We start from the raw sequence: 25,991 nt of genomic DNA, 5'->3' as shown, positions 1-25,991 counted from the left end.
TGCCTAGGGAAGGTGGGGGATAAGGAGGAATTACTTGCAAATCTTAACAGTTAGGATTATGGGGCAAAGTTGTTGATGCAGAAATCAAATAGAGTGAGAGATTCTCAGGAGGGCGCAAACGTACTTAAATTGCAGTACGTTTAGGAAATGACTTTGCCCATTGTGAAGACACTGGATGACTTTGGATTATGTTTTATTACGCTTTTCAATATTAACTGCAGCAGGCTCACTTAGTGCATAGTGAAAATTGCTGCTGGAGGGGAATCCTTGGGCTTAGGGAGGGAGGAGCCTGGGGGTTTGGTCAGGACAGTAGTTTGGCCCATTTGCTTGTATTAACAGCTTGTTCCTGGGAGATTCTGAGCACTCGGCTTCTAGGGGACCGAGTGAGTATTGGTCAGCCCTCCTTGAGACCAGTTGTCTGTGATGTGTCAGGCCTTCTGTGGGGAAGACGTTTGCTGTGGGACTGTGCAGTGATCCTGAGGCAGACCAACAGGGTCACAGGGTTAGGGGAGAGGAAGATGGCAGCAGCTAAGCAGCAAAGGAGATGTGCAGTTTTACCTGCTTTTACTGAAGGGGCGTCCCGTAGCTGTGCTTTAGCTGTGCTTTTGGAGTAACCCATGTTCTGGTGGTGCCTGGGACCAACACCATAGACAATAAAAAGAAATATTGATGACTAACCACTAGTTACTTTTTTTGCACTTGAACTTAAATGTACTGTACTCACGTAAATCCTCATGACTTGTCTAAGTGTCCTTTAAAATCAGAAATGTATTTATTGTATGTTTGTATAACTCGGAGGAGAGCTCAAGACTGAACAGGTGACAGAAGGATGCTGAAAACCATCTTGAGGCAAACCAACCATTTGTGGAGTTCATGCTGTACGGTGTTACCTCAGCTGCTACTGCATAGCACCGGGTTGTGAGTTGAAGAGCTTGTACACTGTGTTTACACTTCAGAATCGTGTATTTGAAATGCCTGCTCTTTTTGGAATCGTATAGTCATTCTATGTTGCAAAATGGACATGTACACCTGGGTTTTTATAATTGTGAAACTGTAAAAACCGTGGTAAGAAATATAAAATACCCATAATGTATTTGAATGTATTGATCTGAACCTTCTTTACATTTGCTTACGTTATGGTGCCAGCACTGAACATAATCACCAGAACTGGGAAGAATTCACTGATAATGACCTTTTTTCCTAGGCTCAGTGAAGGGCAGTGCCCCGAGCGTGGTGAACCTAGAGCCTGGGACCTGCTCTTCCACGGTGTTAAAATGTGTTTCATGATAAAAATCTGACTGCAGGCACAAATTCCCTTCTGTGGGGTGAGGGGAATGTAAGGGATGCGCAGTGATGTGCTTCACGAACAGGTTAATATGGAGCATGCAGGACACAGAATCGTAGAATCAATGAGGTTGGAAACAACCTTTAAGATCATCAAGTACAACCTTTACATGGTGAGTGAAAGTCAGAAATGGATTCTTGTTTGTTACCTAGCAGTTTTGAGATAGAGGCTGCTCTGAGCACAGGTCGTGTCAGCTTGTATGGAGATACTTCCAGTTTCTGTTTCTGATTAATGATACACATTTGCACCTGCCCTAACAAGGGCACATTTGTGTGGAACTTATTCTTACCCTGGGTGTAGGACAGTTAAACTTTTACTTTCAACTGCTCAGCTTGCACGAGTACAAAAGTGCCGGCAGAGAGAGATCGCTTCCTTGTTTGCACATGTATAGTGTATATGTGCCAGACCATGTCACCTGATGAATTTGGCTTTGTTGGTGGTTTGGATGTGTCAGGATGGGAGAATGGGAATGGCAGGGGATGCGTCTGAGGTAGAGGGGACACTGTTTTGGAGCAGCCACAGCTAATGCAACGAATCTGCAACAAGGGAGAAACCTCAGGACATAAACACACCCAATTTGCTTGGCTCCTCTCTGTCATATGTCCGTCCTGCTGCTCTGAAGACAGTCAATGCGTCAGGGAGGAGAAGGATAAAGTTGAAAAATACTTTAATTTAAAAAAATCTTTGAAGTACAGACAGGATATCAAGTGTGCTGCCCCATGCATACAAAATAAATACCAAATTCTAACTTTAAAACATCATGAAACAGAAGATACATGTGACTCATCCTTTCTTAAAGAAGAAAGGCTTTTGTAACAGTTAAGGAAATAGAGCGACATTGAGATTCTGTTCCCAGATTTTGTGGCTGAACACTGGACAGTACTTAACAGTTGTGTTTCAGGAAACCTGTGTAGTATCTCCATGTATCACAGGAGCACTGCGCAAGGAAACTCACTGTTGGCAAAGGGGTCAAAGAAGAGCACTTGGTTTTGTTGGGTTTTGTTTAGGAAGTGCTTCCAATGTTGCAACAGCATTGTTAATGTCAGTATCAGCTAGCCACTAAACTAGTCATCGTCTTTCTCATGTTGCTGCACCTACCTTGGATGTACCTGGTTGTTTCCTGCTCTGCTTTGAATAGTATTTACGCATCCCTGGCAAATGATGGACCTCACAGCCACAGGGAACGTGGGTTGGGGTTTGCTTGGTTGGTTGGAGGGGTTTTTGGTGGTGTTTTTCTTCTGTGTTGGTGTAGCTGGTATTGCCCTAAATAACTCAGTGAAAGGAACAGTGTGTGAAAAATGTAACTGCCTGGTTTGGGGGGCTTTTATGTTTAACATATTGCTTAGGTAAAATATTATCTTGAGGTATTCTCTGGGCATATAAATACGTGTTATGTCCTCATGGAGGGATAATCATTGTTAGTAAAGTGGAAACCCAGAAAAACTCTGGGTTTGAGCCAGGGCAAATCCGATTCTTCCCCCGGCCTCAGATCACATGGATGGGAGTTCTTAGCTCACTACCAAGTACACTGAAATAAACCTGTGTACTTTACAACATGCAAAACCCACCAGGCATCTCTTCCAGTAGCCTTTTTTGACTAATCTGTAATAATTCTAAGTACTTCATGTTCATGGTGGCAACACAGGCAAAGGTAAAATACATCTTTAGTCTACAAAAATCATTGTTTGGGGGGAGTTTCCATCGCTCTCCCAAACCATCAAAGCTAATGAGGCTTTCCTCCATTTTCACAACAGCTAATCCTTCCAGCCTTCTGCTAGTGCCAGAACCCCCCAAAGCCAAGCCCCACTTCCAGAGCATGGTGGTATTAGCTGTGAATTTGGTTTTCAGAAGTGAATCTTACTGCTAGAGGCCTTCCTCATCAGAACTCTCTTGCTGTTCTGATTGTTGTGGACTTCACAGTAAGTGTATTTTGGATCACCCGCTAGAGAGGGCTTCTCTCTGCTAAACATGCTATAGATTCTGCATATGCATTTATAAATTTATGGCACAAAAGGCTGCTAAGTGTCTCTTCCTTTTAAAATGAAGCGAAGTTGAAACATTATAAAGTAGGAAGAGACACAAAAGGCTTCCAAGCACCTACTTTGACTCCTGTTTTAGACAAAGAAGCTCCTGGAATGTGGTACAGCAGCACCTCTCAGCACTGTTAGAGGTAATGGATTTTCTCCCTTGCCCAGCAGTGGACAATGAGAAACCATGGTCACGCATGCACCGCTGAAGTCATGCTACATCATCAGGCATGTTACAAAGAAAAGAGGTCCCTTTTAAAGCAAATACATCCTGGTCAGGCATGCTCTTCTGGAGAGCTGACTGCTTTCCCACCACTGGCAACTCCTTTTGGGTTTGGAAGATCAGATGGTGACAGATCAATGGTCTTTTGTTTTCCGCAGTTTGGAAGACAGTAAAGTAAAACAGTAAGGTGAGGACAGACGAATACAGAGATAGTTTAAAGAACAAAAGAAGGAAATGACCTCTGCAGGTGGGTGAACTGGGGGGACATGACCTACTCCCTAGCCTGGGATTGTGTAATACGTAAGTTGAAAGATACTTGACAGTCTGAATTTTTCTGCCTGTTCTTTACTTTCCCTCCCCACACACCCCGTGTGTTAAGTCCCAAACTGAAGGCTCAAGAAGGGGACGTAGAAGCCAGGTATCCCTCCCTCCTTGTTTTGCCAGGAATTACTTTCTGCTTTTTACTGGATGAGTAAATGGCTGTGTATTCCAAGGACAGTGGAGCTCTATGGGGGTTATCTGTATTCCTAGTTACATGGTTACACCATCGCTCCAGCTGTGCTGACAGCAGTTCTTTCAAGCAGCTGAAAACAGCTTCAGCCTTTGTCTTTTCTGTGCCACTGAGAGGTCTGGAATGGACATCAGCACCCGCGCGAGGTAAGGCAACAGTAAAAATACATCTGGGGATGGAAACCCTCTCCTAAGTCACTTGCAGTTGTCAGATGGAGAAACAGGAGTGAAGAAGCAAAGACATGGAAGGTACAATGTGAGTAGAGCAGAGACCAAGAACAGAACAACACAAGCGGAGGGTGAAAAGTCAGGCAGGGTTCTGAAGAGTTAGGGGAGTTTAAAACAAATGTGGAGAGGCAAAATGAAGCTAATGTGCAGTAAGCCTGGCCAGAAGAGCAAACCAACCTCATTCAGCTGTGTTAACTTTTTCTTCGTCTTTAGCACTGAAAAGCCTCACAAGCAGTAAGCACAGTTTATCAGGACATTAACAGCATTATGAAAATTGTTGACACACAGGGGACTTAGTAGAGTATTAATAATGGCTTTTCCCTGTAGTGCTCAGCACAGAGGACTTGACAATGAAAAGGACCAAAACAGATACCATTTTCTAGAGGTAGTAGCCTTGGCACAAGAAGGCATCCTGCTGGGACAGGCTGCTGCCAGTACTAGCTCTGGAAATAAGCCATGTTTACTTCCCCAGTTAAAGTACCAGTAGCATCAGAATCCTCTTCACTTGGACAGCCCCTATGGTTTCCTTCTGTTGCTCTGATCTTGCATCAGTGATACAGGAAACTGTGTTTTCAGAAAATCCCTGTGTCCACCAGCTACCAAAAGAAATCACCAAGCCCAAGTTCCCACTGTGTGTCCTTCCTCTCTAGGATGAATGCATTTTCCATCCTGATATTTCCCAAAGCTCAGAGCAACTCAGTAGCGTATGGAAATGAAATCTGTTTATGCGTTTCATCTTCATCCGTCTCATCTCCTTCGTGGATGGAACTGGTTGGATCATCTTGCTCAGATTCTGTCCCTGTCTCAAAGAGCTGCTCTTCCAGGAAGAAGCTCCCAATGCCATATTCCTCCTCGTGCGCCCTTGTTTCTGCAGGGGAGATGTGGGGAGATCCCAGAACAAAGTCTGCAAACCTGCCAGATTTTTAAAGGGAGAAGTGATCAACTGAGAAATATAAAAACCCTGTAAATGTAGGGGCTACTACCAATTAGGGATGTTGTAATGATGTGCCCGCAGGCAGCGCTGGTATGGGGAAGTTGCAGCATGAGGTAGGGAGTCCTGAACAACAGAGAGTAAATAGCAACAGATGGCAACAACCCTGAAGATTTGTTTTCCCACCTCATTTTTTCAGCCTTTTCTATATAAGTAACTTTTGCTGTTCTAGAGGCCATCTGCAAGGTCTTGTGACTAAGCAAGAAGATCTAACTTCATTTTCACATCTTGTCAGTGCTCATGGCGTAATCCAGAGTAAGCATTTGTACAGTTGGATAGATGGCACTTCGGCTTCTAAAAATAAATCAAAGCTGTAGCATATCTGACGGAAAGGCTGTAAGAATTCAGGTGTTGACATAGCTAATGAAAGGAAAAATGGTGAGAACATCATATTCTTACACTGCTGCAATGTCACCTCACTTCTGGTGCTGCACGCACACTCTGGGCAAGCTGAGCTAAAGTCTAAACACCAAACTGGAGGTTTGTGTTTAAGCTAAGCATGAACTTAGCACTGTCCCTACATTTCAGATTGCCACAAATCTTACTTCCAGTGGACAACCACACTGGAGAGCTAGAATGGAGCTGGAGGTTTCTGGCAGGCATGTGGGAACAGACGGCAGTTCTGACACCTGGCAAGTGTCGACAGCATCAGAGAAATGTAAGAAAAAGGAAATGCAGCTGCATTCTGGAGTTCTGGTAAACTGATCAATAATTTACATTTGTGATTTAACATTTCTGTAAGATGAATGCTGTCATCTCGCTCTTCTTGGAAGCACTGTTAGTCTAAACGGGGAACTGGCTGTTGGCCAGACTGTTTTACAGGTTTGCCTTGTGTTGAACTATCTTCTGATGTTTAATGGAAGCCTGAAGGGGTATACTCAACTTTAAATCAGGCTTCTGTTGGTTCTCCTTTTTATTTTTGTATTTTTATAGGAACAGTTTTTGAGATGGCTAGCAAATACATGTGTCTCCATTGTTTGTTTTGTGCATTTGGCACTATTTTGTTTTACAATACTGCAGTGAGTTTTCACTTTTTGTATCTCTGAATCATGCTACAGAGTGCAACTAGCTTAGAAAATAAGATGGTTTAAATCTATAAAAGCTGGCAGAGAGGCTGACTGTGTGCCCATCCAAGGAAAATGAAGCTTCTGTAACTAGTCTGAAATTGTGACACTTGGTTCTGTAGCAAGGGCCAAGTCTTTGTGGCTGTCTACTATGTGAAACTCTGCTTCTGAAATCCTGAAGTCTTAGTCTGGACAGAAATACACTGCTATTATGATTAATTTTATATTCTGCAAGGTTTTCTGGCTGCGCTTATCTAAGCCTTCCTATCCCGTATTTGTCTTAAGTTGGTCTCTTAAGCTACATCTGGAGTAGTTCTACTTATTACACTTCCAGGCGCAGGCATTGATTTCTTTCTCTGTATTGTTAGTCCTAGCTATTGGTTGATACTTGAAGTAACAGGATTCTTTGGCTGTGCAGGCTTGCAGCTGGGAGAGCTTAACACAGGTAATATTTGAACATGTATCTTCAGCCTGCCCCAATTTTACACAATGCAAAAGTGTACTGCTTTGAAAACTGAGGAAAGGGGCATTTTGCTGGTTAGTCAGCCACCTAGGTCACTGCGTGGGAACTCAGAGAAGCATTAGTAGGCTTTCCTTTTGTGATTACTGTGAATTAAGTCAGAGTAATTCATGTTCAGGGAGGAAAAGAGCGGGCTTAATACCACCACCAGTACCCTTGAGAGGTCTGGCTGTGGGATCCCAGTAATCTTTGGTGGGATTACTCAGGAAGATAAAGCTACCCATGTGCACATCTGACTACATGCAAGACAAACGCACCTGGAACAGCACCTGAGGTGGCATTTGGGTCTGCTCTGTAAGTGTCTGTACTATTCTAGAGAAGCCACATTTTATTACCTGTGTGGGGCCTGGAGTTTGGATACAGCTAACCATGATGGGAAATCAGGGTTTCTGCAGAATAAGCGTAGCTCCTCCAGAGCTCTGATAGTTTCTGTTTCACCTTGTTCTCGATACTCCTCTTCAGTAAGGTGTTTAAACACTAACTTTTTTGATATAAAGTGGTTCTTCATTTTTCTGGAATGAAATGAAAACGATTAGTATTTCTAAGGTATTCTGGCACGTGACTGTTGTCTGTCCTTTTTCTCTACTACCTGCTATTAACATGAAGTTCCATCACTTTTACCCTTTTAAAGAGGACAAGCTACATTTTTGCATTAAAATTTTAGCACAAGGTGTCTAATGTTTGCTAGCATGTTTACCCTAGGTCTTAACTGATGGTGCAGAATTCCACAGAATGGCATTTAATGAACTTCAGATAAGCTTTGGAAGAGGTCCTTATTGTGTACGCATGGACTAAAATCTCAGAATTAGATAGATGGCTGCTTGCTCAGCCATTTATAGGTGCAATATGCAAAATGTGTCTGTGCAGAGGCGCGGGCTGAATCAAAACCCAGTCTGCATATGTAACTTTGAAGACGAGCAGTGCTCTGTTATGAGCTGTTCATGATGTTTGCTAGATCACTTCTCTTAAATCTTGCTTTAAATTACAAAGCTGAGTACTGTGAGGCCAAAATGTTTACAGTCTGATGTTTTTTTAGCTGCTGCGTAGCGCTGTATAATATAATTAGATATCAATTAGAAAGTGTGCCATGTTCTGTTCCCTTCTGTCGACTGCCTTCAATTTAAATGTTGTGATGAGTTAAGATAAGCAAGGGCTGGATGCCCATAAAACTTTCAACTCTGTATAAAACACCTGCTCCAACCAGCAGCATTCAGCTTTCCTCCTTACTTCCCTGTAAAGCAAGAATGAACTGTAACTCTTCTTCAGATCAAATGGTAAAAGTCTTGTTGGCTTAGTGGGATCTCCTGATCTTAACAACAAATAATGCACGGTTCTTGGTATATCAGCTGCTCTGAACTGTGATCACTGGAAACTATTATTTTTGTGGATATGGGTTTTTAGTCTCTGAACTCTATCTAACCTACAAGGACTGTCACTTGTTAACATCTGCTTCCCCGGTGACAGTACGCTGTTTTATCCCATAAGATTCAGTAGTTACCTGCAGACTCTCTCCATAAACATGAAACCAAGGCAGTATTGCTTCAGTCTAATCAAATAACCAAACAGAAATGTTTTGGTTATAATATGCAGCAGACTAGAAGGTGCTATGTTTGTACTTAAGAATAGTAACATTTCTCCATTATGCATAGAACAAAAATCATGCTTAAACCTGCCAAATGGAAAGTAATTAAATTCCTGTGTCTTGGGGCTTTGAACCTTTCCTATTGCAGCTTTACATCTGATAGCAATACGAATTAGTTAGAAACTCATAAATCATTACTGAAGCATATGGGTTTTTTCATTATCAGCCTCTGCATTTCCTGGCAATGCAGGGCCTTGGACATTCACAGATACACACGTACCTGCCTATGTGACACGCAGCACCCAGAGGGTAACTCAGGCCCTTTGAACAGAGGCTGACTGCTATTACTGCATATGCAACTTGAGGTATGGTGACTCCACAATAAACGAAGACAAAGGCTGTTAACTGCAGCGTCCATGCAAACAAGGATATGCTCAGATCAGTGGTAGGAGGTCCGTGCTGATAGCAAGCAGCAAAGCTGGTCATTCCAACAGCCAGAAAATACCCTGTAGAAACAGAAGAGGTGGATATTGGGAAGAAGATGTAAACTACTCATATAAATGTCATTAGTTTGCTTCACAAAGCTTACAACTGTTGTGAAGTACAGCCTGCTGTTTCTTGTGTTGTCTTACAAGTACTGCTTTCTGTTGCGTGGGCTTTTTATTTCAAAAGTGTACAAGGAGGTGATCTATGAACAACCTTTAGCTAATGCTCTGAGCTGCACGTGAATTCTCCCCATGCTAGAATGTTGGGGCAGATGCCTGATCAATACATTGGTCAGCCCTTGAAGCCACATCCAGTTCCCAAATCCCAGCAAAATCCAAGCCAGCATAGCCACTCTTTTTCTGTTACAGGGAAAGTATGTAATGGCAGATCACTGGACAAATAATACAGGCAAAATCTGCTCTTAATGCTGCTACTGGCCACTATATCCAACTCCTATTTAATGAGTAAATGCTTATTTGAATGGATTAGGAACCTTTGGAATATTCCAACATCTATGGCTTAGCAGGAAAAAGTACACTATAATAAGTCTCACTTGATTTTGGTTTTTTTTGGCAGGTATTCATCTGACCACTAAATTAAACTAAAATCTGCAGCACATTTCTTGATAATTTTCTTACCCAACAAGTAGTTTCTGTGTTCAGACCACAACCACTGCATGTTCTCTTTGAAGCAGTAAATAAAATACAGAGAGGACATCCAGCAGCCACTCATTAAGATCCAGAAGGTGCTGTGCTGGAAATGAAAAAAAAAAAAAAAAAAAAAAGATTAAAAAAACCCTTTAAAAATATATTTTTAAAAATAAAACCTCTAAAATAATTTCAAATCAAACCCACAGCTATTTTGTGCAAGCGAACTCGCAGGCAAAACCAGATGACTTATTAGACTTCTATGGTACAGGTCTCTGGTGTCATGGTATAAGCCTGTTGCAGTGTATTCCCAGTTGACATCCTAATATTGTGGGAATGCATGGACTTTGCAGAAGGAAAAATTCACATCTCCCTTTCAATGAATTCTCTCTGTTGAATGCAAGAGAATCTGTCCCTGTTGCCACTAACACTACATTTTGATTTAGATTGATTCAGTGATTCAAAAGTAAACTTAGCTCCAGTATAGTAAAAATAATTTATGTTTCAGAATAAATTATTCTTGTACATCAACAGTCTCCTGTGTAAACTCAGGAGCAAGCTAACTAGAACTTGATTCTGACCTATTTACTTGACACAAGCAATCCTGTAGTCATTAAAACAGAGCCATAAGGACAGAGCATGGTCAGAATCTGGCTCTGTACTCTTCATTTCTATATTATGATGCTTATTACTGTTTTAGAAATGTAGATTTACCCTTGGAATAAACCTTTTAAGTATCAACAGGACAAAGACTAGCAGAGCAAGAACACCCAGTATTATTCCACAGAGGTAAAAGAACTTGGTACTCCTGTAAAAGAACAAGAAAGAATACAGTGAGAAGTGTAATCTGTAATTGGTTACGATGCCAGTGTTTCTAAAAACAGCAGCAGTGATCTTCAGTAAGAACTTAGCACAGCTGTAAGTTAAGAGTTGTAGTTACGTGGTTGACAGGCCCAGTTCAGATATTAAATTGATGTAAGGAAAAAGCCTCAACAGAGACTTAAGGTCACTGGAGGTGTTCCAGGCTAGCAGATTGTGGTTTGGTTTTTTTAATGCTCACACTACTCTTGACTGCCTTGACCCTCTAATTTCCAGTAAACTCATTTTCTTCTGGGTACTGATATGGCTCTGTACTGCAAGAAAAGTGGATGCTTTGTTGCTGTTTTGGTGGGTTGGTTTTGCTTTTAATTTAAAATGTAACAAAATCTCCACAAACCCACAAGTCATTTTTTCCCTAAACTTATTAATTTATAAAATCTGACTTTTTAATTCAGTTAACTCTATAAAACCTACTGCTGCTCTGCTTGTTTTAGAGGTGCCTCCTGACAATTAATGTGTGACTCATTTTGCTTTGAAGTCCTGGGCCACTATTTTGCTATAATTAACTATCCTCCCTTACATGCTGTCCAAAATGTGCACTGAAAGAACGATGCGGAAAGGTTGGTACAGAGGTGGAGGCATACAAGGCCCCAGGTGACCTCATCCTAAACATTTCTTTCTGCAAGAAAGCATATAATGATAATACATGCAGCAGCATTTAGCATCCAGTGAACCTCACTGGTCTACAACAGGGAGAGAGATTTTGTCTGAATTCCCACACTTGCTCACTGAGGATTGACTTGGTGTTGCCCAGTGAAGGAAGCTTGGATAGAAGAACCCTAACACAGCTAAGTATCACAGTATCACAGTACGTTAGAGATTGGAAGGGACCTCAAAAGACCATCCAGTCCAATCCCCCTGCCGGAGCAGGAACACCTAGATAAGGTTACACAGGAATGTGTCCAGGTGGGTTTTGAATGTCTCCAGAGAAGGAGACTCCACAACCCCCCTGGGCAGCCTGTTCCAGTGTTCCGTCACCCTCACTGAGAAGAAGTTTCTTCTCCAGTTTAAGTGGAACCTCTTGTGTTCCAGTTTGTACCCATTACCCCTTGTCTTATCATTGTTTGCCACTGAGAAGAGCCTGGCTCCATCCTCGTGACACTCCCCCTTTATATATTTATATACACTAATAAGGTCCCCCCGCAGTCTCCTCTTCTCCAAACTATAGAGACCCAGCTCCCTCAGCCTTTCCTCATAAGGGAGATGCTCCACTCCCTTCATCATCTTAGTTGCCCTGCGAAGTGATCAACAGAGTGCAGTACTCCAGCCTATGTCACAATCTGTCCAAATACAAATGGTATGGAGGAGTTGTAAATATATGTTGTTTCCTTATTTCACTTTCCCAAAGAACCACCTCTTTAGCTTAGAAAACAGACCAAAGATGCACAGGCTTTGGGAAAGAAGGTTAAACCCCAGCAGCTAGTACTCACCGGCTCAGGCTGGTTGCAAAATGGAACAGAAAAATTCCAGCAATAAACAAAAACAAGAGCTTTCCATCTAGCACTAAAAAAAAGGGTGGAAAAAAATAGAAAAGGACTTTAGACTAATTCAGTTTGAAATGCTGATTATTAAATATCAACAGAAAAGTTCCAAGCTTCTTACAGAAGAGATGGTACATTCAGAAACAGTGGCACTACCAAGCTATCTGTAATGCAAAGGGAAAGGGTTTTTACTTACTTTCTCGTTTCACACTGACAATGTATGGTTCGGTTTTCAGGGGCTGTATTTTGAAGCAGATATCCTCTCCATATTGTTTTACGCTTACTCTGGTTTCTGTAGCTGTCTCTGGTTTCCAGAAGACTTGAACAGCACACGCAGCGAACTCAAAAACAGTTTCTGAATTACGACAGTTGCTGTTCTGTGAAATGGGCTCAAATCTGAACATTTCTCTGCTGTTAACTTTTACCTACAAACAAACCACAGAATACACAGAGAAGTAGCTCAGAAGCACGGGGGTGTGCGGTGTGTGTGTTCTTCTGAACTATACAGCATATAATGAAAAGCTGTACAGAGAGTTTGAGTTCAAGTCTTAGTTGTTTCATATTGGTTATTAATATTATGTAAAGATCCGCTGTTTAGGCCTTAGAAGGTGACTCAGAGAACTCAATGTCAGCAAAGTTCAATGGAGGGACCTAAATCCCTCCAAAAACTTGGTGAGTTTGGATTTACCATGACACTTGCCCACACACACATTTCTAACAAAACCAGTAATCTTTGTCAACAGTTTCTTCTGTGGATGTTCAAAGACTTCCCTGTTCCCCGCCTGAACCGTAAGAATTTGGACTTGCTTTTCTTGTAATTAATAATGCAATTTTCATGTTAGGGACAGAAGAGGGATAAGGAAATGAAAGCTATAACCAGAAATTTAAATATAAACACATTCCTGTTGGGTATTTCAGGATTTGTCCCTAGCACACATCCCCCCATGAAACTGGTAAAAGATCTTGTCCATCTTCTGAAATGGGGTGATCTGCTTGAAGACTGTGATTCCTTGTGAGCTCTCGATCAGAACCTATTAAACAACAAAGACTCATCTATAAAAAGTGATGCAATAGGTAATAAACCAGGCTTCTACTGGGAGAAGAGACAACACATCAACAGCCCATTTGTTGTGGGAAAGATCTGAACTTCCTGCTTTTAAACATCTCCCCCAGGAAACTGTGTGAGACTGCCAGAGGATTTTACCACCTGAAGTTTGCTGCCATTCATAAAAACATCTGCACCATGTTCCTGAGGAAAGCAGTCCTGGGAACAACAGACAAAGAGACATTTCACTTCCTTGTATCTGAGAGCAAATTCCTCCAACAGAGATGAAGTGAAACAGTTTCCTTCCTTTGCCCAGAGACATGCTTCCCAGGAAAAAAAAGAACCATACAGATAGTCAGCTTGTTCCTTTAGCTGTTACTTCTGCCAATGTTAGGAGGTTTTTATATTGTTTTGAGTGAATCTCTGAACATGTTTCTTATAAGATGACGCTTTGTTACTTAGGAAAAGAGACATGCACTGCTACTGCTGTCTTTTCATTAGTCCCAATCTAATACACCTTTGGTTTCTACACTGGGGCCTGGTATGCTACAGTGAGTGAGTCAGAACTGCATTTTATCCTCAAATTTAAAAGCTTTATGAAGGCGTTTGGTGATAAGAAAACATTTGTTGCAGAGGTTGAGTGGTCCATCAACAGAAAAGGTGTGTGACAAAATAACACACAACTCTACATTTATGTTTGTGTGGCATCATACTATAAGCCTGGTTATCATCTTTCTAATAAGGAGAAGCCAAACCTCACTGCATCCGAAGAGGATGATCACAGTGCTGCATTTTATCATGGTCCTACCTATACACTGTTCAAACTACCAACTGCAGAGAGATACTGCTTTGATCATAAACTTTGCTCGCCCATGTTTATGTGAAAAGTATTGCATATCAGAATAATCCCCAAAACAGCCTCTTACCTGAAGAGTTGACCAAACATACTGCAAGTGAATGGTTCTGTTCTGCACATAGCAGTAACAGCTTTCATCCCGTTTCTGGATGACATCCATTTCCTGCAAGAAACTACAGTTTCTACCTGGGGGGGGAGGACAGAAAAGTTAATTTTAAGCATGTGTCAAATACAAATGAATAATTTTTCTCCATTTCATTATTGCACATGCTGAGGGAATCATAAGCACTTGCAGATAATCACAAGTAAAAGCTGTGTCACAGGGTAGCATGTTGGGCATGATCTAGATGAAAATTAGAATTAGACTTCTCATCAAGTTGTTTGGGCTCCAGAGTAAACTGCAACACCTTTGTAAAAGGTGGCATTTTTAAACAACTGTAGTCCATGGAAGTCTGGCTTTGGTATCGGTGTTTTCATGGCACTGGAATGGGGCCTCTGAGCCAAACTCACTGCTGGCACGAGTGGGTGTAACTCCACTGGAGTTGGTGCTTACACCAATGGTGAATACCACTGTGGGAGTCTGAGCAGGTAAACAGCTTACGTATTAAATAGTCATTTAGCACATGACACGGCTGCTGATCACAGAAAGCAGACTCCTCTCCCTCAGAAATGTTTCTCATGTTAAATAACACAACTCTTCTCTTCCTGACATAGCCCAGCCATGACATGCAGTAAGGGAACTGCACTGATGGCTTGTGTTAGAGGTTAAGTCATTTTATGAAGGATGCTAATTGCTGTAACTCCTCTGCAATGTTAGTGAGCACCCTACAGTCCTCAAAATCAGATTGCACTGTTGAGCAGAAATGCACCTAAAAGATTTATCAAGCAAACTCTGAAGAGTAACATACGTTCCAATCTATAGACATGTGTAAACTATACCCTGCAGTGCATTGCTGCAGTGTTCCAGGAGCATAATTAAAGACAAGAATAAAGGAAATAATTACAGATCTGAGCAGAGGGAATCATCTGGCTCACCAAGCAGAAAATGTAGGTCTAAGCCAAGCTCAGTAATAACTGCTAAAGCACTGTCAGAAACTCAGAACAGCAAAATGAGTATGAGCAAAGCAGTCCCAATCTCAACAAGGAGATACTGTTTGCAGGTGAAAACCTGCCCTGTCTGCCCAAGGAAGCTGAACTTTGGCTAAATTCTTTTTTAACCAATTTAATTAAGCCAATAAAAAATACCGGCGTGGATATTCTTACATAAGTTTATGATGCCATTCCAGAATTAAAGTGTCCACAGATGATCCTGCTGAAGTAAATTGGTTTGAAATTTGGGTAATTTTACCGTGAAAAATTAACCCTGTGGTTAATTTCCACCCACAGCAACTGCAGGGAGAAGGGCTGGGCCAGGCGAGGACTGGATGTACCTCTTGAGAGGCACTTCCATAAGAGTCCTCAGATGAAGCGCAAAGGGTTCCATTCTTCCCTGCAGTGTTGCTGACTGACACCGCAAGCAGCCGAGGCTGAGCACTACCCAGGGCTGAGACCAAGGTAGGCCAGTGATGGGAAATCCAATAGCCCTGCAGGGCCAGAATGCAGCCCAGAGTGCCCACGCCTTCCCTGCAGGGTGTGTTGGGATGAACTAAGTAATGTCCTCCATATACAACGCTAGCAAGCATTTTCTTACTCCCCCCTTCATTTTAAGCTGTTCTCTTGAGGAAAATAATTTGTTTCAAACACATCAGCTCCACAGAGTGAAATAACAGCATTCCAAAAGGAAAGGTGCTTCTGAACAGGTAGCCGTGAGTTGGAAGAGGATTTTAACTATGAGGACACACAGAGAGGGCAGCTCTCGAGTTTTGAGATGATGAGCAGTGGAATCAGCACCTGCTGCAGAACACGGAGGGAACATCTCTCCAGTTATGGATCGCTGCTACAGCTGAGAATAACCTGCAGGGCTTTAGCTGCCCTCATTAATAAAAGCTCTGTTCCGCACCCCAGTGTCCTGAGCCAAGCTTAACGAGCAAGCCAACAGGGGTAACGCAGCGGCACCAGCCCCTGCCACAACCGCATGGGAGGCACTTGTCCTGCGAGCATCTGCGGCCGCTTTGTTACCGTGTTCACGGGCCAGCCCCAGCGCCCGCGTCGCCCTGTCCCGCAGGGTACCACGCACAGTGCTCTTGTGCGGACCGAGCGGACATGGCACAAGCAGAACACAGCAAAACGCCGCCGGGCCGCGCCTGGCCCCGGACACAACTTCGGGCAGGACGGCGGCCGCGGCCTTCCCGCTGGGCAGCGCCATTTTGGGCGGTAGCAGGTCGCGCTGTACCGGCGGCCATGGAAACCGAGGGAAGCCAAGGGAGAACAACGTGTTCTCCGGCTCCCGACGGGACGCGGGTGAGGAACCCCCGCAACCTGCGACCACCCGAGAAGAGGAACGGGACCCCCCCCAGCACCGCCACCGCGGCACCGCCCGCCCCGCGCAGTCCCCTCGGGGCGAGAGGAGCAGGCCCGTACCTGCTGCCGGCGCCTCCGCGGTGCCCCCGGGCAGCGCCAGGAAGAGAGGCAGGAGCTGCCCGAGCAGCCCCGGCCGGGCCTGGGGGCGCCGCCCCGCCGGGCTCATGTGGCGGCCGCCGGCTCCCGCCTCGGCCCTGCCGGTCGCGGCAAGGGCGGGCCCGGTCGCGGCGAGGGGCGGTGCGGCCCTGCGCTGCCCGCCTGCCCCCGCGGGGCGGCTCGGGGTGACCGGGCGCGGGCAGCGGCTGAGCGCGGTTCGGTTTCATGCGGCTGTGAGGAGCGGCCTGGCGGGAGGCAGAGGCAGCCCCTCGGCGGCGGGGGGCACCGCTTGTGGCGGGTCTTAACCTGCCGCGTGTCTCTGGGTTGTGCTTTAGAACCCTTTGCGGGGTTCGGAGGATGCGTTTGGGGGGCACTAAAAACCATGGATATAACAGTGAGGGAAAAGTGTTTCCTTCGAAGGTTGGGGCTGTTCAGCCTGGAGAAGAGAAGGCTGCGTGGAGACCTCATAGCAGCCTTCCAGTATCTGAAGGGGGCCTACAAGGATGCTGGGGAGGGACTCTTCATTAGGGACTGCAGTGATAGTACAAGGAGCAGTGGGTCAAAACGGAGGAGGCTGAGATGAGCTCTTAGGCAGAAGCTCTTCCCTGTGAGGGTGCTGAGGCGCTGGCGCAGGGTGCCCAGAGAAGCTGTGGCTGCCCCATCCCTGGCAGTGTTCAAGGCCAGGTTGGACACAGGGGCTTGGAGCAACCTGCTCTAGTGGAAGGGGTCCCTGCCTGTGGCAGGGAGTTGGACCTCGATGAGTTTTAAGGCCCCTTCCAGCCCAAACCATTCATGATTATGGTCCCATGTTTGCCTGGCAGACCCAAGGTGTTGACTGCCCTTCCCAGTAAGGGTATGAACTGGTCCAAAACCAAAGGCTCACGTGAACCACTTGCAGCCCTTCCACACATGGAGGAATTCCCTGAATGAGAGGTTACTAGGTGCTGTGATGGAGGTGGACATCCACCACTTTCCTGTGTTTCCTAGGCAGCCACAGGAAGAGCCTGGAACAGGACACGCCGTTCCCACCGGTGCTGAGCGTAGGTGAGCTGGGTCCAGCGCTCTTCAGTCCCTGCTTACTCACTGCACTCATTTTAGGTGGCATGTGAGTCACAGTCAGCACTCAGGGGTGGAAAGGGCTGGCGCTTTCTTCCTGTTCTATGAAAATCAGTAAACACAATTTTGCCAAGGCATTCTGGCATCACCATATATTTTTATCCCGAGCCCAACATTTGACCTTCCCAACCTGCTTGCTTTGCTACAGTGTCTTCCCTTCCTTGTTCTCAACACACTTCTTCTGCGTGAAGGTTGCTTTTGGGTTTATTTTTTATTGTTTAGGGCCGGATCCAACTCCCGGGGGTGCCAGGATGGGGTTTTTTAACACCTGGAGGGGCTGCCCACTGCCTTGCACCGTGTCTTGGCGCTCGCCTCTGCAGGGAGTGGGTGCTGCGGGGCTGCGCTCTCGTCGCCTCACCTCCTACACCCGCTCCGCGCTGGCTGGGCTCGCATCTAACTGTGGATTATGCCTTGCAAGTACTGAGGAAGTGGAGGATAAGGGCAAAAATAGTTGGGATTTGATAGCGTGTGCAACATCTGACAAACTGCAGTCGCCAAAGGAAGCAGCGATTGATTTATATCTTTATTTGTCTTTATGTAATTTGGGTGTTGCCTTTATATAACTTTTCGGGTGCTTTCTGTAGCAAATGCAGTGAAGAAAGAAATGCTGGATTTTGTGCTTACCTGCTTCCCTTAGAAATAGGTTATCTCTCAGTTGCATGTCTAAACAGCGAGGGACAATCGTAGCCAAGTTATTAGCAGAATCCCCTTCACATTTGCAATATTCTTTCGGTTACGTTCACCTTCTTGACAGCATTTTCTCTGGGAAAGGAGACAATCCACGTTCAGTGCTCTCTTGTATTTTCATTCCTAGAGCTCTTTGCACTTCACCGCTAATTAACTTTCAATAACTGTCGTAGGGTTACAGGCAGTCAGCATGAATCAGATGGAAAATGTAGCTTTAGGGGACCGCACTCTGTCACAAACGATTGGGAACCTTTGCTTGATTTCCGAGGAGAACGCACTCACTCGCTCAAGCAGGATACAGCAGCTATTAGGCAGCATTCTACCACAGCGAGAAATGCCTCATAAGAGAGACTCTGCTCTCACTACAGCCCTCCTGTCAGGGTGGCTCTGACTAATTATGTGACATTCTCCTTGCTTGTTTGTTTGTCTTCCTAAATGGTGGAATTGCTTAGGGCAGAGTTTGGGTTCTGATCTTAAAGGTGGTGTTTTTAACTGTTCGCTCACAAATATAGTTTGAAAGGGGGACTTTGCTTACAGGTGCAGCTCTGCCCTTCTCAGGTCTTGTAAGATGGGAGAGCTGAGTGAGACTAGCTTTTGGCTTGAGAGCTCGAGGGACAACAATAGCTGTAGCAGGCAGCAATGCTGGTACTATTGGGAATGGGTCACATTCCTGGGAAGCAGCATGCAGGGTTCTAAGCTCCATGCTTTAGACACGTTGCGACTTCAGTAATTGGGAAGGAGGCAGGTGAGCAGTGCAGAGCCGTGTCCCCAGTGTGTGCTTTCCTCAGGCTTTTGGAGCTCTGGGTTTTGCCACCCGATGTATTTCTGGCCTGTAAAGCACTCCTTAATATACCTGCAATGCCTTTGTGTAGCTGCCTAAAAGCTGTCAGCAACGTTAGATGTAATACCAAATCCTCTTTCTACTGCTGAATCCTTTTTCTTCCACAGAGAATGCGGCCACTCCCTGTTGATGATTTATTTGGCCTATGCAGCCATAAATACAGGCTACAGCTGTGCAGGGCACCGATGGGGATGTCCTCTGTGCTCCTCAAAGCCTTACCTACCTTAGGCCCTACTGCTGTTGGAGACAGCCCCTGTTCCCTGCAGCATCTTCAAGTCCAAGCTGGGGACAAGGCAGTGGGGGTTCCAGTTCCCACTCTGCGAGGTGATGCTCGTTACCCAGTTGCAGCCTGCTGTTTACTTTCTAGCTAGAGCTAATAGAGGCTTTTCATTTCCAGGTGTGCTTTTAAAAACCTCAACACATACTCCGGATGACTAAGGATGCTGCCTCTGATATTATTCCTTCCCCCGCCTTTGCTCTCCCTTCCGCCTCCTTACATCAGCAATGGGTATAATTTGTTTGCACAGTTGCAGGGTGCTTTATCTTTCTTTGGCCAGCCCCGAGTGGATGGGGGTTTGTTGAAGCCATAGCATTCTTGCTTTCTTAGAGCTGGCGTGTGGGTGTTGGATTGTGTCATTCGTGGGAGGGGAACGTCAAAGGAAGTGGGATCAACTGCTGGAGGAGGTTTGTAAGCCAGGTACTTAATATTTGGTTTCCTGGAAAAGCAAGAGAAATGTAGCAAAACAGGCAGCCTTTGTGTCTTTATTTTCCCCATGTAATCAGAACAACACAATTCCAAACATGCTTGAACACAGTTTGGTTTGGGGTTTTTTGTTGGTTGGGGTTGGTTTTCTTTTCTCCTTGGTTTACTCAGGTTGGAGAGCTACTGTATTTCCCTTTAAATTGTTCCACATGTTTTGGTGGGTTCTGTTGAATGTTTATTCCAGTAACACAAATAATTCATGTTCCATAAGTGCCTTTGCAAATAATGCAATTTATTATCAGGTTCATTATGTTGTCTCTTTATTTGATGTAAAACGGTCTCTTAGAGTTAAAATTAGACAGAAGAGCCATTTGAGACTATTTTGTTCATCTCCAACTGTTTTTTCAGGAGTGCATTAGTCTGAAGTATTTCACTGGCAAAATACTGAGTTATTTTGGGGGGAGAAAAATGATCTACCAAAGAAAAGTACAGCTACTTATTTTTAAAGTAGTTTCATGGTAATCAGTTTTATTTGATGTGTGTAGATGCTGAGATAGATACTGCTCTAGTAGGAATATTTACTTCTCCTAAACTGCTCCAGGTAGTAGATACCTTACAGCCCTTGTTCAGGATAACCTTAAAAAATAATAAGAAGAGTTATTTTTTTAGAGGTTACCTGTCTTATCTTATGGATTAGGCAAAAGAACCGTATTTTTTCATTATGCTGCTTTTTCTGAAGCCTTTGCGTATTTATCTAAGTGAAAGATGCTTATTCTAGCTGCTTTTAAAAATCTCTGTGCCATCACACACGTTTCCCTGTTGTTTTGTTGGGGGTCAGGCGTGTCTGAGACGGGCTCAATCTGAGTGCTTTAGATAAACCCCTCTGAATAAAGCAGCTTTTTCCTTCTTGCGTGGCTTCTGAGTCACACAGCTTTCTTGGCACTTAACCCTGTGCTCGCTTTCCCATTGCTATCAAAGGGGCCTGTAGGTCAGGAGGAAGGAAAGCTCTGCTGATGATAAACTGTTCATGGGAGGATGCGTCTGCAACTGCTGGAAACACAGTCCCTCCCTCCGACTTCAGCAGAGGATTCTGGTGTAATTTCATTGATCTCACCGATATTATTCCTGATTTACACAACAGTAAGCAGTAGGTAAGCATGACAAGAAGTTAAATAGTGCTGGGCCTTAAATATTTATCTGGTTTATTTTTAGCATGTCAATTGCAGCTATTTATATAGCAAGGAAGCAGTGATACAAATCTGTCTAGATTCCTTCTTTGCTTGGAATCTGCAATAGACAGGCAGGGGGGTGTTGTTTTTTAATTTTTTTATTTATTATGTTAAATTTGCTCTGATAATATGTTACAGATGTCATTTTTGAAGGCCCTCTTAACTCCCACTTTTAAGCCTAAGTGAACTTGCTACTTATCTAAAAGAGCATTGATGCAGCCCTCGAGCAGCTGTGAGATTGCCGTGTGCAGGCAGTAGTACCTTACATGGATTTATCTGTGGGGAAAGGTCTCAACACTGTGGGAAGGACATTTCCTCTAAAAGAAGCGTGAAGGGTAAGCTAGGCTGGTGGATGGAGATGCTAGAAAATAGCATGTGGTTGTGCATGCTGGCTCTGAAATAAGCACCTTTGGCTCTTAAGCCACTAGTTTATACGTAGCTTTGCTTAGTATTTACTAAAATCTATTGTTTTCTTTTGAGGCCCTTGGTAACATGGTTCAGTGGTGGTGTTGGCAGTGCTGGGGAAATGGTTGGACTTGATAATCTTAAAGGTCTTTTCCAACCTAGCTGATTCTATGATTATAGATGGTCTGTGGTAATTAGATTGGTGATCCTGGCCCAGTCTTTAGTTGGCAGAGAAGCACATCACAAAAGCCAAGCCCTACCACTGATGTTAGCATCTAGACTGATAGTCTGACACGTACCCAGGTCTTCACTGACAGCTGAACAGCCCTCACTGCAGACAGGCAGGTCATTACCTTGCAGGACCAGTTTTGTTGCTGCATCCCTCCTGTGGAGAAACTGAGGACTTGCCCACTGTTGTGAGCTTCAAAACATCATTCTGTGGTTTAAAAACAATAGAAGTCTGTTGAAGAATAGAAGAAGTTGAGAGCCTGGGAATGACAGAGAACTAACTGATCAAGTGTATGTGTTCCCCTTCGTGTCTGCTCTGGGAAAACACAGGAGGTGGTATGGTTTTATAAAGAGGCCAAGGGAACAAGGTCTTGTTTAGGGATAAGTGTGTGTCTGTCTTGTGCTTTCAGATTTACACTCATATTAACCATTGATGCTTTTTACCACCTTTATACAGCGGCCTCTAGTAATTGTCCTGGGATTTGACACTCTTGGAAGAATGAATTGCTAACAGTGTTAAACAAATGTGAAAAAATTACTCTCTTTCCAGTGATCCTGGAAATTAAATTTTAGCCCTGATGTGCTCAGCTACCTTCATGATTAATCTCCATACTCAGAGATTAGAGGGGTCTGTTAAGCTCTTTTAGATCAAAGGAGGCTGTTCTGTATTAAGAAGGCTCTGGTAATGTCTTCCAATTACTTTGTAATCACACTTTTGCATGAATGCCGCCACAGTTGCTGGTGTGCCATTACACTGGCCAGGGAAAATCATGGATTTTGATCAGGCAGATGTGCGTTTGGTGGGCACCTCTTCCAAACCATGCCTATCTGCAAGCCAGCAACAGAGTTAAACTGGCTCAAGACCTCGTCCTTCATGTTGATGAATAATAGAAATGTTGATCTTGAATAATATAAAGTGTTTTTACAGAAACCTTTCTGTGAGGCTTCACATGAGAAAATGCTCCCCAGGAATGTGAGAGAGGCGATAGCTCTCTCTTAACAAAGGTATGGGGACAGGGGAATTGAAGGAACGCACTGCCTTAGCCCCACAGTCCATGGCCAGCATGGTTATTGCCCCGCAAGTGCCCAGGAGAGCCTTGGCAGAGCCAGCCCTGCTTGTGCTTGAAACAGTTGTCATTGGCTTTAACCAAGTAAATGGTGAGGAAGATGGGGTAGCCTAAGACATCCTGACTGGGAAGACCTAGGAAAGGCAGTCACTCTTGCAACTCTTGGGTACAGCACAGAGGTGGCCTGTGGTTCTCTGCTGCTGTTCGACCCATTAAGTTTTTGGGTGTCTTGCTGCTGTTTTCTTCTATGTGTGTGCTCTGACAGGTCCAGCTCAGGCTGGCAGCTGTTAGGACACCCCTAACTGAGTGCTTCCAGACTACCTACAACATCTCCTTGGTTCAGAGCCTTCACTCTGCACACGTGTGAACTTCACTGGTGTGCAGTCCCTGTTACTGGCACAGCGTGCCAGCTTGGCATGCATCCTCTCCCTTCCCAGCATGCCTGGTGTTTCGAGATGTCTGCTTTTCCTGCTTTCCGACACAGTCCTTCTTCATTACCAAGTTTCTGTACATCTCCAAACAGGCTGCTTGATGACCTTTTTTTGTGTGTTTTCTTTATCAACTCAGAATTTTTTGGCTGCTGCTTTTTTCCTATCTATCTAAATATAAAAATGGGTGAAACTAGGAAATAAGTGCTGTTGAATGATTAGGCAGAGATACACCAGTGGCTTTGCTTGATTAATGCATTTAGATTATACATTACCTATTAGGCAGCTTTCCGGTGTATTTCCCTAAACCAAGGTAATTTGCTTATAGGGCTATCTTTTGTAAAATACCAACAAGCAGGAGATGCTGGGTGCATGTGTGAATGCCTAGGTAGGGAGAGCCAGGATGTACAGTCGTTTTGCCCTTGCTAGTCACAGCCGTCCTGCAGGCACTTGAGGAATGCAGGATGTGCCCCAAATAGGTCTTTACAAATATTCCCCGCTACATTCATTTCAGCCTTTCCCAGCATTCATACTCGCTGTTGCTGACAACAACAAGATTTCATGATGGTCACTCCAGCAGAGTACAAATGGGTTTTTTTTTTACCCCTTTTCATGCCAGCTGGAAACCGAAGGTGAAGTTGTGCTGTACTGACTCAGATGAATGGTTGGACAAGCCTGGGCTTGTCTCTGACAGTGGCCAGAGAAGCTTCAAGAGAGTCAAAGAACAAAAGAATTGTAAAGTAATACTTTTGCCCACTCCATCCTGCTTGCAAATTGAGTGTTTCCAGCTTTGTAGTCTATTCTGACAGGATAAGAAAGAATAACTTAAAGAGGTCGGGTGGTGAACTGAGGAGAGAGGCATTCTCTTCGAAGTACTATCAGGGTTTAGTTTTCTGATCCAGTGCCAAACACAGTAAAGGTACTTGCCAGATGCCCTTGTGATGAGACTTGTCCTGGGGCTTTACAGCATTGCCTCTTGCTGCCTGCGTCCTGCTGCTGTGCTTCTGCTGGAGCTGGTGGGTTCCTCTGCTGCTGAGCCTCTGTGACAATCCCGCTGCTCCTGGCTGCAGGGCACGTCTTCTGTGCATACTGTCTGCTCATGGCTGACCTCCCATTTCCTCAGCGTGTGGAACCAGGTACAGTCTGGTTATAAATCTGCTAAAGGTTGTAGCATCAGTGCCAGGCTCCTCTGAGGCACAGAGACAGCCCCACCTCAGGACAGAGCCTGGTGGACTATACCCTGCATTTACTGCAGAAAATGCATGAGAGGTGAAGACACAAGAGTGATTCCAGATTGAATGCTGAGATGAGATGTCAGCTTTTTCAACTGCACAGTGCTCTTCTGGCCATTCCCGTTGTATAGTGCAGGTATTATAGCAAAGGGATGTTTTATATGTCTGTCCATTTTGATGTCAAACGGTTAAAGTTAACTGGGGAGTGAGCTTCTGACTTGGACGTTTTCTTTGACTGCCTAAAAAAAATACTTTTTAAGATTTTAATCTCAGAAGCAGCATGGTCTGGGAGCACCAGCTTTTCTTTTGTGTCATTAAACCTCAAGTCTGAATTCCCAGAACTGTGTTTCCAAAGGAAAGCATCTATAGGCAGGTGTTACTTGCCAGCTGCCTTGGACCTTTGGCAATTCCTAGCTCCAAGCATCTTCCCCAGCGTTCAGACGCACCACAGCACTGGTAACCTGGCAAACACTATTCCCTGCTTCAAAGAAGTTATGAGTTCCAGACACACCAGGAGATCCTGCCAGCTTCATAACCCAAACAGACTGCAGGCTAAGGAGGTCAGAAACAGCTTACACACACCTGGAAACATTCATAAGGCATTTGAGTCTCATCAGTGTTGCTCAAGGTGTCCGGCAACACTGCAAACATTCACCCTATGCCTGAGCCTGGTGTGGCTTGGGCAGTTTAGATGCCCCAAAGCACTCAGCAGGCTAGAATCACGCAGCTAACACTTGTCCATTTCTCTGTATCTATGTCTATAGCCCTTGTGTAGGGAGAGAAGATCCCAGCTTTACCTGGATGCAACAGCATCTTCCAGCTCAAAATGCCCATCTTCTCTGTACTGAACTTGCATGGCCATGGGACACCTTTAGAAGAATGTTAATATTGGACAAAGATGGGGTACTGCCATTTATTAGGCAATTTTAACATGTCTCTAAGTGACCAACACTTGCAATGCTCAAAATCACTGGCCACTGTTATTGTAGGCATATACTGTAAACATTTCCCATTGTTGGTTTTACTTCCTAGCTTGTTACAGCAGTTTCTTTTGCTGTGAGTCATAGCACCGCAGCCCTGACAGAGACTATTGCTACATCCACTGGAAATGGAGGCTTCAAACCTTTGAAGAATAGCAGAGATCAGAAGGTTGTAAAGAGGTTGTCTATTGTATGCACAGAAACAAGCATCTGGGGGGAACAGCAACAGTTAGACTGCACAGGAGCAGCGGCTGAAGTGCTCCTCAGCCTCTTGTAGCATAAGGGTGAGACATGTTTGAGCTCACTGCACTCCCTTTATTTGAAGGATGATTAACTGCTGAGCTTTGAAGTCTCACCTACAAAACTAACGTGCAATTAGGATGCTCAGAAACAGAGCCAAGTGCTGAGACACCCCGCAGCACTTGGGGTTTCCACTGTTGTGCTGCAGCTGGGACCAGCTTTCAGCACCCATAAACAGAATTTTCTCCTTCACTGGTGAGACTTAAATTGCTTTGTTGATTTTGATGCAGAGCAATGCCATCATAGACATCGTGCTGTTACTGATTTAGTAGGATTTATTTGCAGCATGGCTAACAGGTAGCCAGCACAAACTTCACCATGCATTGCTTGATGCT

The 25,991-nt window shown here is 44.5% G+C and overlaps 1 protein-coding gene across 1 annotated transcript; it reads right to left on the bottom strand.

Annotated features, from left to right (window-relative positions):
- Positions 1–1,995: 1,995 nt before the first annotated feature.
- Positions 1,996–16,498, bottom strand: NEMP2 (nuclear envelope integral membrane protein 2). Its single transcript, XM_080621809.1, has 9 exons — positions 16,405–16,498; positions 13,955–14,070; positions 12,180–12,408; positions 11,933–12,005; positions 10,338–10,431; positions 9,615–9,729; positions 8,771–8,996; positions 7,244–7,420; positions 1,996–5,245 (listed from the first exon to the last, which is right to left on the bottom strand). Exons 2-9 carry the CDS (start codon positions 14,042–14,044, stop codon positions 5,020–5,022), a joined length of 1,230 nt encoding a protein of 409 aa, XP_080477935.1. The 5' UTR covers positions 14,045–14,070; positions 16,405–16,498; the 3' UTR covers positions 1,996–5,019.
- Between the last annotated feature and the right edge of the window lie 9,493 nt (positions 16,499–25,991).

Source organism: Psittacula echo (genome assembly GCF_963264785.1).
Source record: "Psittacula echo genome assembly, chromosome: 6".
Taxonomy (NCBI): Eukaryota; Metazoa; Chordata; class Aves; order Psittaciformes; family Psittacidae; genus Psittacula; species Psittacula echo.
This window is presented reverse-complemented; position numbering and strand designations above follow the sequence as displayed.